Source organism: Nylanderia fulva, unplaced genomic scaffold (assembly GCF_048542155.1).
Source record: "Nylanderia fulva isolate GAGA-0341 unplaced genomic scaffold, ASM4854215v1 Scaffold13, whole genome shotgun sequence".
Classification (NCBI taxonomy): Eukaryota; Metazoa; Arthropoda; class Insecta; order Hymenoptera; family Formicidae; genus Nylanderia; species Nylanderia fulva.
The window spans coordinates 5,252,881-5,272,631 of NW_028189518.1; the positions used below are offsets into that span (position 1 = coordinate 5,252,881).

The window sequence follows — 19,751 nt, forward strand, 5'->3', positions numbered from 1 at the left end:
TATCTAACTTCTTCAGATTTATGAATTATATTTCAATTTTTTGTCCTTGATATCCTTGATATTACAAAAATTATAGTAAAAAAAAAAATCTTATCTTAAATTTATAAACCTAGAAATAAATTTGAGACTTGATCTTACAAATACACAGAAATTGTAAAAATTATTTATATGTACTTAATATATATTAAAGATCTTTGTTATTATTAAATGCAGTTTATCGCACCGTTAAATACCATATTTGATGAAGCTTATATTATTATTTCCATATATCAAGATTATCAAGTGGCGTATAGGGTGTTCGATCGTATAAGTGCTTTTGACTTTCCTTGTGCGGACTATATGGGATAGTCGTGAGGATTATTCCGGCGCTTCACTCCGCATTGGTCGTCGTGAGCGTAAATAAGGTTAATTAAGGAGAATAATTCCCTGAGTGGCGTCGTTCTCTCAGTGGAACGAACAGGCGTTACACCGGCGCGCATCGCCTTTCAATAATGCCGTTTACTTCGTGTGTTTCGTTCGTATTGTATACCGGCGCACAAGCGTCGTTCCTGTCCGTTGCGGTTAATAGCCGCTCTCGGAATTGGCTTTGGGAATGTTCCCTTGACTGACCTGTTTGATGTTTTGTTTGCACGTCGAATTTACTTCCCAATGCTTGAGCGAATTAGGGACGCTCCTTAGGATCGCGTTTTCAGACTCGTCTTCAAATCATTTATCGAAAATTTGGAAAATTATGTTGTCCTTTTTCCGCATTTTATTTCGTACGTTACTTTATTTGGGAAAAATATGATAGATTACGTGTGAATAATGTGTCAGTGAATAATGAACTTGATGTGTCAGCAATGCTGGTATGGCTGCCACAGTGTGAAAGGATATGACAGGTGATTGATCGTCATTCATTAATGCAGTTTTCAATAACACGTGAATAACGCGCAACTATAAGCGCCTCAAAACACAGTTATCCTTTTTTTTCAATAATTTTTTTTGAACGAATAAATCTATTTATATTTATGCATATTTTGACACAGCTCACATGTTAGAAATTTTTTGCAAAAATTAATACAGAAAGATATAGTAATTTTTAAATATCGCATTTATATTTAAAAATGTATATATATTTTAAAATTATGTACCATTTCTTAATAAGCAAAGTTAGTTAATGAAAATATAATATTTACTATATATAGGGTATAAATATTTACATGTATAATATATATCTATAAATTTAAAACGTCATATATTATAATCCAATAAATCTCCAATATATAAAGTTAATAAAATATGTGATAATTGGAACATGAAATAATTCTCAACGTGTATTCATAAAGACCGATAACATATTCCTATATGTGTATGTAGCAAACTTTTATAAAACGTCAAATGCTTTTTAAGAATAATATTTTAAAAGACCCAGATATTTGTAAAAATAAAACTAAATTAATAAAGAGACAGTGTATACAACAAGTTGAGCAGTAAATTTTTGTTCATTTGAAGAAATAATCGTGAAAAAAAACCAGGTTAATAAACATATGGCTTTATACAAAAATTGCTTCTCCCTGCACATTATCAATTACTAACTCAATTACTAACTAATGTTAACAAAGATTATGTGTCATCAATCTGATTGCAAACAAATCGTGACAACTTAGCTAACTTTGAAACTTCGTCGGTTCGTTGGATTTGGGACAAACGTCACAATAAATTTCTCGACAAACGAAGACTTAGAAGCAGTCGCAAGAGCAGGCTAATTCCATCTGGGCGCATCTATCTGGGCGAAGACAATCCCTAAGGAACGGGTGCCAATTATACCCGGTCAGCCTTTCGTTGGTCACAGTAAATACAGATAAAGGTAATTGAAAACAATCGTTCCCTATGAGCTCTGTTGTCTCTCTCTCTCTCTCTCTGCTGATCGAAAACAAAGAATCCAATCTACTTGTTCTCCTCAGCCATTATTGTCGATTCCGCGCATGTTTCGTTTATACAAATAACACAAACAGATACAACGCTCTTCATAAGAAACATTTTCGCAATATTGTTCCTCACGAGAAATTTAGCCTTGTTAATTATGATCGAAATTGAACAAGAAAATAAGCATTAAAAATACAAAAATGCAATTATTAAATAATTTTTCTTGCTCTTTATTAATGTAATAATTTCAAATTTTTGACGAATATTTCTTTTCTCACATAGCAGCGTCACTATTTATACTTCCTATATTGAAACTGCGGCAATATTTTCTGTTCTACGTTCGATTGACACTTCGTTTGAGATATTGGGAATCAGCAGCGCAGTAGAAGACGATTCAGTTGGGTAATGGACAGGACTCTTCGTCCACTGAGCAAACTTTAGGACAGAGGTTCGTAATCGAAAGACGCTTTTGGCGGAAATCCTAGAGAATACTCTCGTTCACAAACACTCCATCTTGCCGAGGATTATCAAGGTGAGTTTTGTATCCGCGCTGTGACGAATGGATATTTTTTAATTCTTTCATTACGGCTTTACGAGAAAAAATGTTTCGCTTTGACATTTCCAGTGCAAGATATAAAAACTATATTTAGTTTCTCATTAAAACACTTGCTAATATTTGCGAACTTGTTTTCGCAAACTTTCGTAGTAATTTAATCGCAATATGTTTCTAACGTATGTAATCGCAATATGTGATAGCAACTTGCAATGCAAATTTATTCCGTATGTTTTCTTCTTCTCTAGAAATCCGCGCTGATGAAAATTTCCAGTGCGTTAAATTGTATATGCGACCCTTTATACAACAGCGAGTCGACAAAAGAAAATGCAAGTCAGAGTTCGCTCAAGAATGTAAAATGATAAAAGTCCGCTCAACCCTTTTGCTATGTAGATGTTATCTTTATTATACGGATATTCTGTCGTAATCATGCTGATAAATCCTTCGACAAAAAAAACGATGGTTTGTCTCTACGTATATATATTTCTTAAAAATATATTAAGCACGCTTACTAATCAGCTGCAAATAAGTGTGCAGTAAATTAAAAGTCAAGTAATGTCGCTGGTATTCGTTGAATTTTGCAGGTTACGAGGTAATAACTTTGAGAAGATTTTCCGTAAAAGATAATGGTACTTGAAGAAGTACTCGAAGGGTCAAATCCCTTTTATCGAGGGATAAAATGGAAGAAAGCTCTCGAAGATGAGAGTGAGAAGAAAGTGGGAGGTAGTGGCTAATAAAACTCAAAAATCATTAGAGCGTCATAATAAAGTCATTAAAAAGATTCCAATTGAATTATAAATACGAAATTAAAATTTATAGACGTAGAAAATGATTAGTTAAAAATAGATTTAAAATGTTTAGAATTCAGAGAATTATTATTATTAGATATTTCCTTATATTAAAGATTATTTTACATTACGGGATATTAATTAAAACTGTCTCACAAAAAATGTATATATAATAAAACGAATGAATCTAATTAAAGCGACATAATTTGTCGCCTTAATTAGATTCTTTTCCAATAATTAAATATTTTCTTCCATAATTATAAAGCAATTTTCGATTCTGAATGCTATTAATTATCAGAATATTGCACCAATTACAGATTGTAAGTGAAATATGCTAATTGAATCTACAAAGTAAAAGCATCGAGTAATTAGAAACCAGTATTCGTAGTTCATGTAATAAGTTACCAGTAATGGGATACGTCTCAACGAGAAGCAACTTAATTACATATGTATTTCAGCTCCTTAAATGTATATTAGTGATTTCAGTCTTGTCTGAAAGCTCGGTTTTCGTAATGTATAGTGTTCTCAGGAACATTGAATTACGACATATATAAGTACGTCTCTTTCTGCATAATAATGATTCTGACATTTTATCAAACCTCTATACATTGCAACGATTAAATAAATATTTTGCACTAGCAAATTTAAAGAATTACCTATATAGATATACGGATTAAGAAAAAGATCAATAAAATACAGCGGTTTTTTATACTTAGCATTTCGATCAATATAATTGAAAGTACAGCTTTGCTACATTAATATAACAGTTAACAAAAGAAAACAATCTGGAGAGGAATGATGGTTAATCGCTTACATGGTTCCTCGACACGATGCAATTCGGGACAAAAACGAGCTATTGAAAATAATCGAGCAATCATCGTGAGGTAAACCGGCACGGATCGTCCGAATGCTTCTCATCTCGTTCATCCTCGATCCCAATTAATCGCGAACTCGCCCTCGGCGATGTACATTTCACGTCGGTCCCATCCCGAGAGCCGTCGGCGGCCTTCATTAAAGCGCAATTCATTCCGCTGAATATGCATCGCGGCCGATCTCGATGACATTTTCGAGGAGAAAGAGAAAGAGAGAGAGAGAGAGATTGCGCCGAAACTGGCACAAAACCGATTTCTTCGCGAATCTTCAGACGCGTCCCCATTATCCCAATTGATGCCTCGCGATATCTCTCCCGGGGCCATTTGGAAGACTTTGTCCCGTCTGCGTGTGACGTATATATGTACATATATATACATGCATATACATATATACATACATATATATATATATATATATATATATATATGTATATGTGGGTATTTATATATGGTATATAATTGTGTGGGTATATATATATATATATATATATATATATATATATATATATATATGTACCTACACAAGTGCAACGGAACAGATCGTAGACACGTGTAGCATTTTCCCTCCCTGCGACCTGCTGCACCCCTTGAACCATCAGCTTCACCCCTCCACTTTACATCCCGCTTTCGCCCTTCTGCCGCTATCCCGCTATTCGGATATACACCGACGTACCCTCTTGTCGCCTGTTACTATAGCCAGGATCTTCGTGTGCGCGTATCAAGCGCGGTGCCCAATAAATCCACGGTTTAATTAAACTAAGTTTAAACGGAACCCTCTCTCTCTTCTCCGGTTCTCTTCTCCTCCAGTGCCGTCGCGCGAAGCAGTTATATGTATTACGTTCCTGATCCGCCGCTAAATCAATTATCGGAGTTAGCGGCGCGATGTGAAAGGGTGTCGCTGGGAAATACCTTCGGGCGGTTCGCATATTGTACGCTGTGCTTTTATTTTCGAATGACGGACGTTCGAAATAGTCCGCGACGGATTGAAAAAAGGGAGAGAGAGAGAGAAAGAGAGAGTGCGACCGCAAATAATAGCGGAGATTACGCAGCATGAGCGAGCGCGTATTCCCAACAAAATACGATGAGGTAGTGCGTTTAATAGAACAATTGGAACGGTCATTAATCGCAGTAACGTCTGAATATAAATTTTGTATTATGTTTGATAGCCCTAAAAAAAAACGGAGCGATGTAAATGTTACGTTAAATATAAAGCTCGATGTTCGATTTTCGCCGTTTCTAGCAACCCCTATACGTATGTATCATTATTTGAAGGATCGTTGAAAACTGTATACTATATTTTGTAGTTTGGTTGCAAAGTAAAACTTATTGTATATAGCGGTATAATATAAAATTCAATGTGACGATCGATTTTTTTTTTCTCATGGAGCGTTTATTACATGCAATATTCAATACTTTAAATATAAAAATGCAAACATAAAATTTGTGCAGCTATGATCGTTGCATTTTATAGTGAAATAAACAATGCATATCGACGCGGAGCACTCTGTAAATAGCAAACAATTTATTCCGCTGAATTTTACACGTATTCGTCGTGAACTCATTTCTGCTTTATTGATTTGGAGAAGCGGAATACGCGTATCGCGTAAAACGTGCAAATTGTTAAATGGGAAGCGGATCGGTTTACGATGCTCGCCTATCCGCTGCTGATTTATTATTTATTACCGTCGTTAAGTGGATGAAACGTTAGCTTGGGCCGGCCGTATTTTTGACGATTAAAATGAAATTTGCGTTGATTCTTCGCGTCAGAGTATTCATACAATATATATTTGTTTCAAGAGCGCTCTCGCTCTTCATTAACAAAGACAGATATAATGTCGCACAAAGAGCCAGGAAACGACAGAGCTTCGTGCGTGCGTTCCTCTTCCGTCTAATGAAAATGCAAAGCCGAATCGCACAATCAAATGCTAACCCTTGTAGCATGTATCGGAATTCCTTCAACAGTACGTATCGCTTTGGCGATACGTAGATACACGATTAAGCCTAAGCCATTCGAACTATTTCAGATGCTACATGCGATGGGAAGGGCTCGATTAAACAGATTACTTCCGATCCATTTTACAATCAAGCCGTCTGTTCCGCTTACAAGCTCGGCGGCGGTGAGAGATTCCGAGTACTTTGGTTGGCTTTCTTTCCGCTATAAAACTGCCGGTTGTTCATTAAACGCAAAATGCTCATTTCCCAAATGCACCACTTTGTATGTTTGGAATCAATTTCAAATACTGATCAGCGTGTTTCATATAATATCATCGAAAATATAATATTCAATATAAGAACTGACGCCTTCAATATTATATAATCATTATTATTTGAAATAAGCTTCGGTGCAATTTATTGGAAAAAAATTTTTTAATCATTGTGACAATATCATATTAATATTTCCCTCTTTTAATTTAATTAAAAAATGAATTATAATTTTAAAGTGTAAGACAGGCAATAAGAGCCAAATCGCGGATGACAGTGCGTTATTCCAACGAAACTAAATTTTTTTTCGTTAAAATTAATTACCTCTTTATTGCCTGTCTTACACTTTAAATTTATATTTATATCACAGAGCCTTGTTAAACTCTTAATGAATTATAATGTTTAAAAAAGTTTATAGGGCAATCGTCGAAATTGGCTACAACATGGAAACTGTTAACAGTATTAAAGTCACTTTCGTCGCTTTATTTAATTTGGTAGTTGCCTTCCGACATTCATCCTTTGATCTTCGCCAGCTATCCACACTTGCCAATATAACAGCGACGTGCATACATATTCCGAGACGTTTACGTGCCGGTTACGTATGTACGTGTACATGTACGTACTGTACGCGACATATATATCATATAGACGTAGTAACGGGCGGTCTGACCCGATACTCTCAGCAACCACTTGGCCGGGTATGCTTGATCGGTTCATTTGCCAGGACTGAGAACGCTCAGTCGGGGATAACCGCCCTCGCAAGCCTCCCCTATCCTTGCTTCTTCCGATGTTCCCAGGACCTTGCGTCTGCCAATTAAAGGCAGCCCGTGTGCAACCAAGACTATCATCAGATACATGTACACGTTCATACGTCGTATATACCGGGTGTTCACCTTCCGAAATCATGTATTTTCTAACTTAAGCTTAAAAAGTACTTAGAACTCTTGAAAAAACATACGAAAAAGAAGCTTTCTATTAAACAAAAATTTCAGCGAGCAATTTTCAAAACATATACAATTTTCTCGTTTTGTGTGTGCATTTTTTGTTAATATCAGAGTAAAATGTTAGGAAAAACAAATAATGAAAATAATTATAATTCTAAGTAATGTCAGAAATTCTTGTAGAACTTTCACCAAATATTCTTCATGGAGAGAAAAGATGGACATACTATACCGGCCCACGCATACACACACATACGCGATACGGATGAATAAACCCACAATGTGGTACGTGCACTCTCGGGAATTTCAGGAGCGAGTGAAGACAAGTGCTTTAACGACCGTCTCTCTCTCTTGTTACGACAATCGGGGGTGGCCAATGACGCGTTAAAGTAAGAGGACGATTGTTCCGTTTCGAAATAATAAAACTTGTTGATAACGATGTTATGCGCTGCACAACCGAGATCGCAGGCATTGCGTGTAGAGAAGCCGTTGAACAATTGCTCGTGCTTGTTACGCCGAGCTTGTTAAAGATAAAAAAAACGAATTCTCTTTTAGAGTCTCATTAAACTGCTAATTACAGCTTTGTATTGACCATTTTTTTCGTTATTTAAAATTTCATGTGCACGCACAGAAACATAATATCCATATAAAGCGGATTAATCGACGATATATTATGGCGAATAACCATTAATTCGCCAAAACAATGCAAATATGTATTATTATAAAACCGGGGACATTAATTTATGGATCGATTAATAAATAAAAGATATTTGGTTGCAAGTGGAGAATAGTTAACTAAGTGGAGTGTTAACAACATTGTTTAAATGTTATAAAACTATCATGGATGATCGCGCGCGATCAAAACTGAACAAATGATATTAATAATGTATAACGCGCATCCTATACACGCGGACACATTATACGCTCTACGGTGCAATAATACGAGAATATACAGTGTAAAATAAACATTAAACCTCAATTGTTCATTACGCAACTTTAATGAATTTAATGCGCATATTGATATCGCGCTATGTATGTATTCTAACTCGGATAAACGTCCATAATTATGCAAGCATTTACGTATAAATCGAATCCGTTCGCCGCTCGATGTATAATATTCCAGGAAGCGCGCGGTTTGACACAAGTCAGATAATATAATTGACGCAGATTAACTGAGAAATGAGAGTTTTACGTGATTAACTGTTTATTTTAAACTTTGCGCATTCGTTTGCTTTTATAAATTTATAAACACAAGCAGAAAATAATACAAATATATGCATCACGAAGGGAACTATAAATTGTCGTAATCCAATGTGTGAGACCATCTATACCTCATTTATATACAAAAGACAATTATTCTATCAGGACACTGCATTATCGCTAGTGCTGCGTAAAGTGTTAATGAACCTAGAGACGCGTATTTCCTTTCACGAAACAAGCAACAAGGTTCAGACAATGCAAACGAATTCACACAAATAGTCTCGTTGACGCCCAGAATATCCAGGAGCAAACAATAAACCGACTCCGCTCATTTGTATTTGCAAACACAGTCATAGAGGAAGAAACACCTCTTGTTAAACTACGCAAATCAAATTACTGTTTTGATACGTTTGCTCAAAATACCTTACCAAATTTATTGTGAAATTAAAATTTACATTTAAATTACATACAAATCCGATAATATATAAAATCGTAAAAATAAATGCTTGAAATTACCGAGTTTAAAACTGGCTTGAATTTAAATTAAAACCAGAAATTTTAAATGATAAAAAGAAAGCTGATTTGCAAAACAAGAATATTCCATTGAATAAAAATCAATTGCTTTGATTAAATATTTGAAATGTTTAAAATATTATGATGTAATCGACCGATAATGTTTTATAACTAAATCCGTTTAATAATAACAAAAAATGTTTAATCTAAAATGTTGCTATGCCAGTTGCATGCGGTTGAAACCGACGTTATTACGAACATTGCAATAAGCATAATCTTAAACAAGCAACTAAGTTAAATGATGGTATTCCGTTTACAAGTGTTTCAAACTCGAATCTCCCGCGAAGCGAAGATTGAACATTTGACTTTCCGTGTATTTGTAGTTACTAGCAGGTCGTTAAAGTTTAACGATCCGTTAATGTCTGTCGAAGATAATACTCAAAACAATTTGCGGCGCATCGATAAAATGTAACGAGGTCATAAATGCTTTTTGCAGCTTTTAATGAAAACGTGTCACCCTAAAGATCAAGATCATATTGTTAGCATGTAATATAAAAACCCATCGATTATCGCGCTGAAGTCCAATGGGAGAATATAATATTATATATATGTACAATATATTTTGTACGAGAAATCACCATACGAACAATTTTATTTAATTAAGAACGAAACGTAATCTTTTTTACGCCTGTTGATTGAATAGGACGACGTTAAGGGACCGCGTTGCTTTCAACGCGCGGGATGCCATAATAATGGCGAGATTTGCATTTAATCAGGCCGGAACCACCTCGCTGCGTTTCTTGCCGGCCGTTCTGAATGCAACCCATGCAAGAATGTCTGCGAGAGTTTTTATCCCGCTGTTATTCTACACGCGCACCCCGTGAAAACGTTGCCGCGTTGTTGCACAGCACGTTGGATCGCGCGAGTTCCCGTAACTGTTTGCAGTTAGCGGCGAACTATCTCAGGACAGTGTTATTGTTCACTTGTCGAGACTTTGAGAGTTCCGTCCTGTCCCATTTGCATCCCCTAACGATAAACGTTCTTCTGAGAGACAGAGAGAGAGAGAGAGAGAGAGAGAGAGAGAAGAGAGAGAGAGAGAGAGAGATTTCCATACTGACGCGAGCAAAGTTTCGCGCAATCGCGGACGCGACTTTGCAATTACGCGGTATTAATTGTAGATAGGAAAACAAATATTTGTTATTACGAACGTAGAGTACAAGCATGTTTAAATGGAAATGTTTATGTTTTCGATTACGTTATGCGAAGGCAAATATGCTTGGCGATGGAGCAATCAAAATTGAATCGCATATTGATTAAAGTTCAATTACACGGCATTATATAAGCTTCTGTCAAATATATACTGCCACGCGTGATTTATTTGCATTATGATTTCTCCTCGAAAAAGTTTTTACGCATATCTTCTTGATCGATTTTTCTGTAGCGTGCGGTTCTACAATTCCCGCTAGTATACATAAAGTCACAAGTTTACGTACCGCATAATCTAGCATCTCCGTTTCAGGTATTTTGAAGAACACGACAACTTAACGTTGTAGAGCGCTATATCGTGGAAATTGTGCTCTATCGTTTTTCAAACCAGCAATTTTGCAACATTAATCAACGTGATTAAATCAACGGTAACACGGAATGGCAGCTCGACGTGATAATGTGTGAAGTAATACGGAACGAAATATATAGTACGCAAACGCCGCATATTTTTCATACCTTTTTTTCATTAAAATTTTAATTAGACTTTATGGAATCAAATATCTTCACGCTTTTATATCATATAATCCATTATTTGTGTTGCACAAAATTGCAATGATAATTTTTATTTTTTCGGTAAAAATAGAACGAACGGTTTATCGGAGAAAAACAAATTGGGAAAATTAGTACATTGCCGACGAAAATTCTCTTCTCTTCGTCCGGATCCTCATCCGATATACAGGAAAAAAACAATGTAGATATGTAACACATGTAGCATGAAAATATCACTCACCACACGATCGCCCGGGTGTTTGACATAACAATTCAGCTCCGCCGTCTGGCCGACGATGGCAGTGACATTTCGCGGTGCAATATCGTCGAATTGAGGTTTCATCCAAGGTTTCGTCGGCTTGCTTCCTGCTACCACACTAGCAATACTGGAGCCTGAAACAAAATATTAAACAATGTCGAAAATATAAGACAATTCTGCGAAAATAGATTTTTATTTATAAACTATTTATTTATAAAGTTAAATTCAAAAATTTAAGTTTTATGGAATTTAAAAAAAAATATCAACATCTACGTACAACCATAACAACCGTGGCGATTGCTTCTATTACAAAGTTTGCTGCAAAAGTTTGGTCCTGCGGATCCAAATTAATTTCATATTCAAATTAATACGATGGTCAGTGGTGGATTAGGAGTTGTTGTGGCTCTAAGTTGACATGAATGAAACCCTCATCATAAAGTTTCTCAAAGCCTTAAGCTATGGCTTGTTCAATTTATGTTTAAAGACTTTGTGGCAATAACATGGGCAGTATCATGTGATATAACAATTTATTAATACATAAATAACACAATTAGGATTTATAATTTTAGCGCATAATAATGCTTGTAAATATATTTTCTGCGTGCAAATAAAATCTCATTTTTTGCATCTATATATTTTAAAATAACATTTTATTTATTTTAAATATCCTTATCTCCGATGTAATTTATTTCTTCAATAAAAGAATTTCTCGTTAAAAGAAGAATATTTTTTACTCTCAAAAAAAAAAACTATGTAAAAAAGTATATAATTATAAAAAAAAATTATTTTATATTTTATATCTCACTCTTGAAAATATCTAGCAACACGTAAATATATGTAGATCATGTCAAAAGAACGTAGTTTTCTGTTGAGAAGTTTAACAAACCATGTAAATCCATGGACAAATCTTATCTAACGAAACATTGATCGAGCTATATAACTCGTACTAAAGTCAAAGTCAAAGTTAGATGAATATGGAAACTCAGTATGCCGTACATTCAAACGAGATTAGACGGGGAAATCACTTTATAACATCAGACGCAGCAGCCTGAGTGAAAGTCGCGCATGCCATAGGTAATTGTAATAAGTACTTGATTAAAAGCCGGAACTTCCGTATATTATAAAGCGTTACATCATTGTTCATGATCCACAATCGTGTGTAGCATTCATGAAATAGATTTGCACCAACAAAACTGTCTACTTTGATCTTGTATTAATGCAAATTATTTACAAACTGATAAATATGTTAATGCATGTATTTGCATTTTCTCCTTTCCGTCATTTTCACTTGCTTTGCATTAGTAATAGAATAATGTGTTTTAAATTCGATAAAATATTATTAAGAAATTTATTTCACAAGTTTTTACGCATCTATTTTAAATTTTATTTCAAGATTTTTCTTCACTTCAAATATACAACTTAAAATTTATGTTTTATTAATAATAAATGCATCACACATTTCAGCCCTTTATAGTTAATTTATTATTAGTTATTAATATTTAGATATATAGATTTATTATAACACTTCTTTTACTGTTTAAATTTTCTTGTCTGTAAGCGTTTCTACTAGGCTCTATTTTATATTTGATTATTCAATATCAATTATAGTATCGATTTTATTTAAGTGGCATTTTAATTTTTTACAAGTGTAAATTTTCGAGGAATATCGGGAAATAAAAGAACGAGAAAGAGAGAGAGAGAGAGAGAAGAGAAAGAGAAAGAGAGAGAGAGAGAGAAAGAGAGAGAGAGAGAGAGTACGCGCTATTTTCTCGAACTATTTTTAATATTTCTTGTTTAAGTTATTTTTTATATACAGTTATATTTGAGACATTTTATCACTCTTTTAATTATGAAATAATATAACTCAATCATAATATAAATCCTTTCTCTCTAATAATTAACATTGATATTTCATATAATTAGGATGATTAATATACATATGTTATGTTTAATGCGTGTTTATGCATTTCTGACTACAGTGTCCAATTTACAGACAACTAATTAATATCTTGCTATCACATACTAGATAGTCAACATTAGCTCGTATAACACAACTGGCAAACTCATCCTTTAATTTTAACAGTTCAATATTATACCAATTCTTTATAGAACAATATATATTAGCAAATATTTTAAACTATTTTTGTGATGGCTATACATTAAGAAATAAATTAAGAAATATATAAAATTAGAAATTTTGTCAATAATACATTTGTTTATTATTCCCGAGTATCAGAGAAGAACAAATTAATTTAATGATTGAATTTAATGATATGAGAGTATTCAATGTACTCCAATTTATACGTCATATAATGCATTGCAGCGTAAATTTTATTTGATTTAATCGCTCGACTTCCCATTAGCGGAGATTTCGACGATCGCTCAGAGATCTTCATTATCATAATCCCATAGGAGTAACTGAATACGATGAAGAAGAACGCGGGAAGATCGAAGGGAAAGGACGAAAGTGGCATCGGAAAGCTCAGTGGAACGGCCGTACACGAGCAAGAAGGGCGAGATAGAACGCGTACGATAAAATTTTCCATTGTGTGCCAGGGAAAATGGGACTTTGGCGCAGGTAGAAATTGAAATTGTTACGAGGTACATGCGAAAATTGCGGAAATAGCATGACGATGCTCAAAGCATAACAAAGATGTAACGGGATCAAAAAGTATCTTGAACGCAACAAGCTATTGAAAAATTAATTCATCGCAAATATTGTCACTTTATGCTTGCTGCTTTTGTTATGGAAAATATGAAAGCGAATGAAAAATGTAATATATAAAGCGCGATGTATTTTGTAAGTATTTACAAAATTTCCAATATCGATAATAATATCTATCATGTGATAAAATGTAGAGATACCATAAGGTTCAATTCTTTTAACTGTTTTATTCAAAGAAAAAAAGGAATTCTTGAGTCAAGTATTTTTATTCTTAAACGCTATTTGATTGATTTAAGCATAGAATGCTCTTTGTAATCACAAATTTTCATTTGCCTTAATAATAAATAAGTTTGTGTAAAGTATATTTTATCCTTAAGATATATTCTTGTTTTAAAAATCGCATATGGTATATATATTTGAAAGTACCGCTTATATCCGATGCACACTTGTCACTTGTCCTTGCAATATTTATAAGTAAATTTCAGCTTGAACCAAGAATATTTTGCACTTTGTTTTAAGGATAAATTATCCTTTATCCAAAATTATTTATATTTGGCGCTATTATAAGGATAAAATATACTTGAATCAAGGCATATTTGCATTCTCTCAAGGATATTGTTTTTTCTGTGTTGATATTTGTGAATTGTGTGTTTTTAGTTTAATGATGAACAAATTGCATACATGTACCTAGCTTATTTTTGCACTATCTGGACAAACTTCTACATTCCTCGGAGTTGTTTCACCATTCAATAAAGCATTCTCTCACAACTTTCGATGAACACCGGGAAATGAAAGCTATCGAGCTCGCTATCGCGATACGCAAAGGCTATCCTCCTCACTGCACCTTGCACGAATTCAATAAGGTTCTGCATTCTCTGCACTCCGCGGCAACAATAACTTCTTGTTATAGTCATGGTACGGGTTAAGCAAACACCGGTCACGAGAACAATACAGGCACTGCCCACTCGCTGGATAATTTTCCAAACTTTGTACCTTCTAGTCGAGGCACGTAATTCGAGTTGTTTGATCTGTAGCTTTGTACTCGCTGGAAAACAGCGCGCTAGTGAAATTTTCTACCTCCCCTTGAAATTTAGTCGCAATGTGAACAATGTCTGTCCTGATTTTCTGTTTTTACTCTTTGTATGTGCCTGCTCGTATCATCTAAACATTCCTCTAACAATTTCCTAATTTGCAGTAAAAAAAAAAGTCATATGCAAGCTATAAATTATTTCAGGTAAAAAAAAAATAATTACAACACAATAATAATGTTAAAATTGACGTATACGTTATAATGTGTAAAGATTAGGATAAATATCTTTAGATAATTTTAATGTAAAATAGTACAAGTATAAACAAACATTTGCAATCTCATTAAAAACACATATCACATGTCACAGCTTTAAAATTCTCATCACGAGAATACATTGCCACAAAAAAGGATATGTTATGACGCGTTTCCTACCCTTTGAGAATTATTACGCGAAAAGCGAAAATTCTTTCCCTCGTTAATGTGAACTAATGGCCGCGCGGCGTGAAAAGTGAACGCGATAATGCAGTTATTGTCAAAGCACGTTGCGCTTTTACTCACGATCTTGCCGTATTTCACCGCGTTAAACCGACGCGTCGAATCTTGGGCCGGCGCTGAAACAATATTTATTTCCGGTTACGAATAGCGAAAAAGCGGAGCAAATGTCTCGTACAAAGTGTCCCATTGTTACAATACTCTATAGTATTCCGACCGGTTTCTATTCCACAGTCGCACTCGCGACTTGAAATTGCACAGCCGATATTTCGAAATGGATCGTACCGTCGATTTCGGCATCAAGTGCATTGCCGAAGGGTCCGTTTCTTTTCTAGCCGTTTTATTCCATTGCTCGCTTCGTCGCAATTCGTCGCGGTATACGCTCGATCAGCTCGCAGCAATATGAGTGCGCATTCCCTTTTAGATACGTTCGAGAACTTGGATTTTGCCGTTTCAGATAAATCGACGACTCGCGAACGATGTCGATGGCAATTGCGCGAGCTAAGTTGAGATCGAGAAATGATATTTGTTTTTATCATCCTCTGTCCTCTATCTGTATATATATATATAGAAATAAGTATATTGCGAAACATACAATTTGTAGATCGTAGATTATTGTAATGGATACGTGAACATATGTGGTAAATTTATTTTTCCCTTAAGAAAAATTACTTCTGTTTCGAATCGTAAAGAAAAATTCAATTTATTCGTTTGCAAAACATCTCTATCTTGTAAGAATTTCGAAGAACATTTTCTTCTTCTAGAATCTTTGTCACAAAAATATAGAAAATTAGAAGATTAAATTATATTTGTAAATCTGAATAGCTCAGTTGGAAGAGCAGTCGCCCGGCAAGCGAAAGGTCTCGGGTTCGATTCCCGATTCAGCGACTTTCGGATCTATATTTTTCTCTCGCATTTATTTCCTTAAGGGGGGAACAGGGAATGTATGGAATTAAATCTCTTGTAGAGATTATTCCAATTTTAAATCTTGGCCGTGACCAAGTAAAATTTAGTGCCTTGTGCACATGTTTTTAATTCCAACGAAAAAATTTAGTTATTTTAGTTTCGTTGGGATAACGCACTGTCATCCGCGATTTGGCTCTTATTGCCTGTTTGACACTCTCAATTTATATATATATTTATATTTGTAAATATTGAAATATACAAATTGTGTGACTAAAATTGAAGAAGATTTATTTTAGGCAAATAATAAGATGCAATTTAATTCGACCAAAAACTGGCTATTCATTTATTAAAATTAAGTACACAGTAGCTAACAGATTGTCGATATGACAGGACAACTTTCATGTTTCTATTTTTAATTAATGTAATTGCTGAATAAGAAACACTTGAAAAGAACCACAATGTGGGTCGAAATGTAGTGTGTACTTATTTTCAATAAATGAATAACCAGTTTTTGGTCGAATTAAATTGCATCTTATTATTTGTTAAAATTTTATCACTGGCGATCAACAATTAATTATGAAGATTATTTATTTATGGTATTCATTTCTTGCAGGAGACAATAATAATTTCCAGGGGGAACAATATCGAGCACAATGTCAAAAAAGAGCAGAAAATTCAATTGACACCTCATATCCAAAAATAAACTAGATCTTCCTTCCTCCTCTCTCTCTCTCTCTCTCTCTCTCTGTCTCTCTCATGAGATCTCATAAAAGATTAAGACATCATCTCACGGCAGACATCGCGCGAGATCGAATTTGCAGGCGCGCGTGTTTCGTGAGCAGAGTTAAGCTTCCGCCTCGCGCGGATAACTCGACATGGTCGATAACGATAACGATATGGCGAGGCAACGGGTTACAATCCCGCGCCCATATGCCTCCTTTGGGATGGGGCACAATATTCTATTAACACGACGGTTCATACGGTGTCGCGCATACCTCGTAAATAGAACCGAGCAAACAGATTCTCCTCGGTTCGACGCAGCCATCTGCGCGCTTTGCCGCGCGCCCGTTTGGCAATTTCATCAGCGCCTGGCATAACTGAAAACCGTGAAAAATGAGGACGCAGGAGAGAGAGAGGCGAGAGAGCACAAAGACCTTCCGGCATTTTCTGGAAAAATGTTCGCGCGCGCTGTGATACGCGCCGGAGCAATTTATCACTTTCAGAACGCCGCGACATTAATAAGCGTTTCGGGTCAGACAATGAGCGGTAGAGTAATTCTGACGAGCAAGCTGCGCGTATCTATTCGTCTCTCCAAAGGATTTGTCGCCAGCGGGTAAAGGAGGCTCTCGGTAAAATGGAATATTAATGTTGTATATAGATATTTACATTCAAGTGTGAGGAAAGGATGCTCGAAAAACGCTCGAATCTTATATATTTCTATGTCGATATTACAATTTAATTTAATTTTGCGTTTTTACATTGTATATAATAATAATGGACCCAAGTTTTGTCATAGACAACTTTGCTTTATATTTGATATAAAAAATGGCATAAAAATTTTGTCCACTTTTAAATATCGTGATATTAAAATTTAATTAGTAATATTAATTTGTTAATTTTATTATATAATTTTATTAGTAGCATTAATAAGTATATTCTTTTATATAGTGGTGTCATCGACAGACGATAATTGTCATATAAAATTAATATAAGTACAATGAAATATACATATATCTTATCAAAGCAATATACTTAGTTTCATAAAAGTTAATATATCGATTTTTAAGATAGTGTTATATTATATCAGCACTGAATCGCTTGATATGAAACTAGGGAGTAATTCCTTTCAGTACGATCCATTAAGAACGGGATTTATTACGGGGCTCTCATAAATCAAAACGTGCGCTATAACGTCCTACGTGTTTCCGTTCCACGAGTGAAGATAATTTAAATGCACGTGGCTGCGAAGACGAGCCGTCGAGATAAATAATACCGCGTGTGTCGGAGAGATAGTGGACGCATGTGAAACATATTCAAGTCCGAAATTGCTTGCTCCAACTATCTGTAACAGCAGAGCCAGAGAAAGAGAGTAGATACAATGCGAAAATCCGAGCAACGACCGCGAAACTTTGCTCTTCGACGAGCGAAAAGAATTCGAAAAGTCAAAATGCTCGGTTTGAAAAACGTCGAGCTAATGCTGTACATAGGCGATGGAATAAAAAAAAGTATATGCGGATAATGATATTATGGAATTCGTCGAATATAAAATGTTATCTGAATTTGCACGAAAGCACGATTCTCGACTATCAACTTGAATTTTATACAAGTATAAAAGATTCAATTCTAATGTCCATTTTTATCTTCGTACGCTTCGATTAAGAAATATGATTTAGTGTTTTCATATAAACGATATTTATTTATTTATTTATTTGTATGTCCGTATCAAACATAATCGAGAAAAAAGCTTAATGTAATTGTTTTTGTTAAAATAATGTATTTTTTAAAATTATTTGAGTTATCATATGCTTTTATATATTATACAAAATGAAGGAGTTCACAGTTAAAAACATTTCCTAATTACTCACATATATGTGTATCATAAAAAGTACTCGTTTCTCCAATACAAAAAAGAGCGCTTTGAAACGAGATAAATATATTCCTGCAATCTGACAATTTATCTAACGAAACTTAATCTCATGTACACATCGATATTTAATAACAAGCTTTATGAAACCTATTAATACGTAATTAGGGGATGTTCTATCGAACAAAGTCAGTAGTTAAATTTGCAAATGTTCAATCTCATGAGACCGTTTAATTTCGTATCCTTAAAGTGCATACATTTAGTATACGCTTTAAAGAGAGTATGCAGTCATAAAAAATCGGCGCAAATAATCAAAATAATTGATTTCTAGCGAATAAATCTTCGTAGTGACATTTAATCCTTGAATCAATGTTGGATACAGCAAGTTCAGAGGAAAAAGCGGTAAAAGTGCATACTGAAATTCAATGCCTATAAATTTAATGTGCCGAGAATTGGCTATTAAGCATGAACAATGCCGTAATCTAGTTTGGTACATCTGTTCTATCCGAGCACGATAATGCTTATTGCGCAGTAAATGACTTTGAATATTAAGGCAATAATGGTGGAGCTGTTCGATAATTTTGGGAATAGTTAAAAGTAAGATTAAATAAATTTCGTCCTTCCTAAAGATTAATCGTATTAAGTGTAATTTAAGAAAATTATTGTAGTAAAATTTATTATAAGATACTTTATATCCAAGAATGTATTAATTAAATGATAAAATCAGAGAAAATGTTTTATCAAGATTTTATAATCTCCAGTCTCCCTTTTCACATCCTTTGAATTAAAAATTAAATTTTTTTTATCCAAGCATTATATAACATGCTTTCGCTATCCAGTAAAATTTTATGCTAATTATTTCACGATCTATCGAAAAGAAGCCGTGAAAGCAAGCACTATCTAAGCATAGCGCGATATAAAGGGCTTATTATATGAATGAAAATAACAAGAGGGTAAATTGCAGCAGCTGTATGATCCGAGATAAGTCGAAAAGACGAGTCGAAAGACAAGAATGTGTCGAAAATGCGTTCTCGCGGTTAAAGGTAGACGGTCGGGTTGAAGAGTATTGGGGGATCTGGGGTGGTG

The 19,751-nt window shown here is 34.5% G+C and overlaps 1 protein-coding gene across 7 annotated transcripts in view; it reads right to left on the reverse strand.

Moving 5' to 3' along the window:
* LOC114932538 (protein amalgam) overlaps positions 1-19,751 on the reverse strand; it is a 219,677-nt gene that overhangs the window by 101,541 nt on the left and 98,385 nt on the right. For all 7 annotated transcript variants that reach the window (XM_029304813.2, XM_029304812.2, XM_085479843.1 and 4 more), the window contains exon 3: positions 10,971-11,122. In XM_029304813.2, the coding sequence (XP_029160646.2) occupies positions 10,971-11,122 (152 nt within the window). The remainder of the gene's footprint in view (positions 1-10,970; positions 11,123-19,751) is intronic.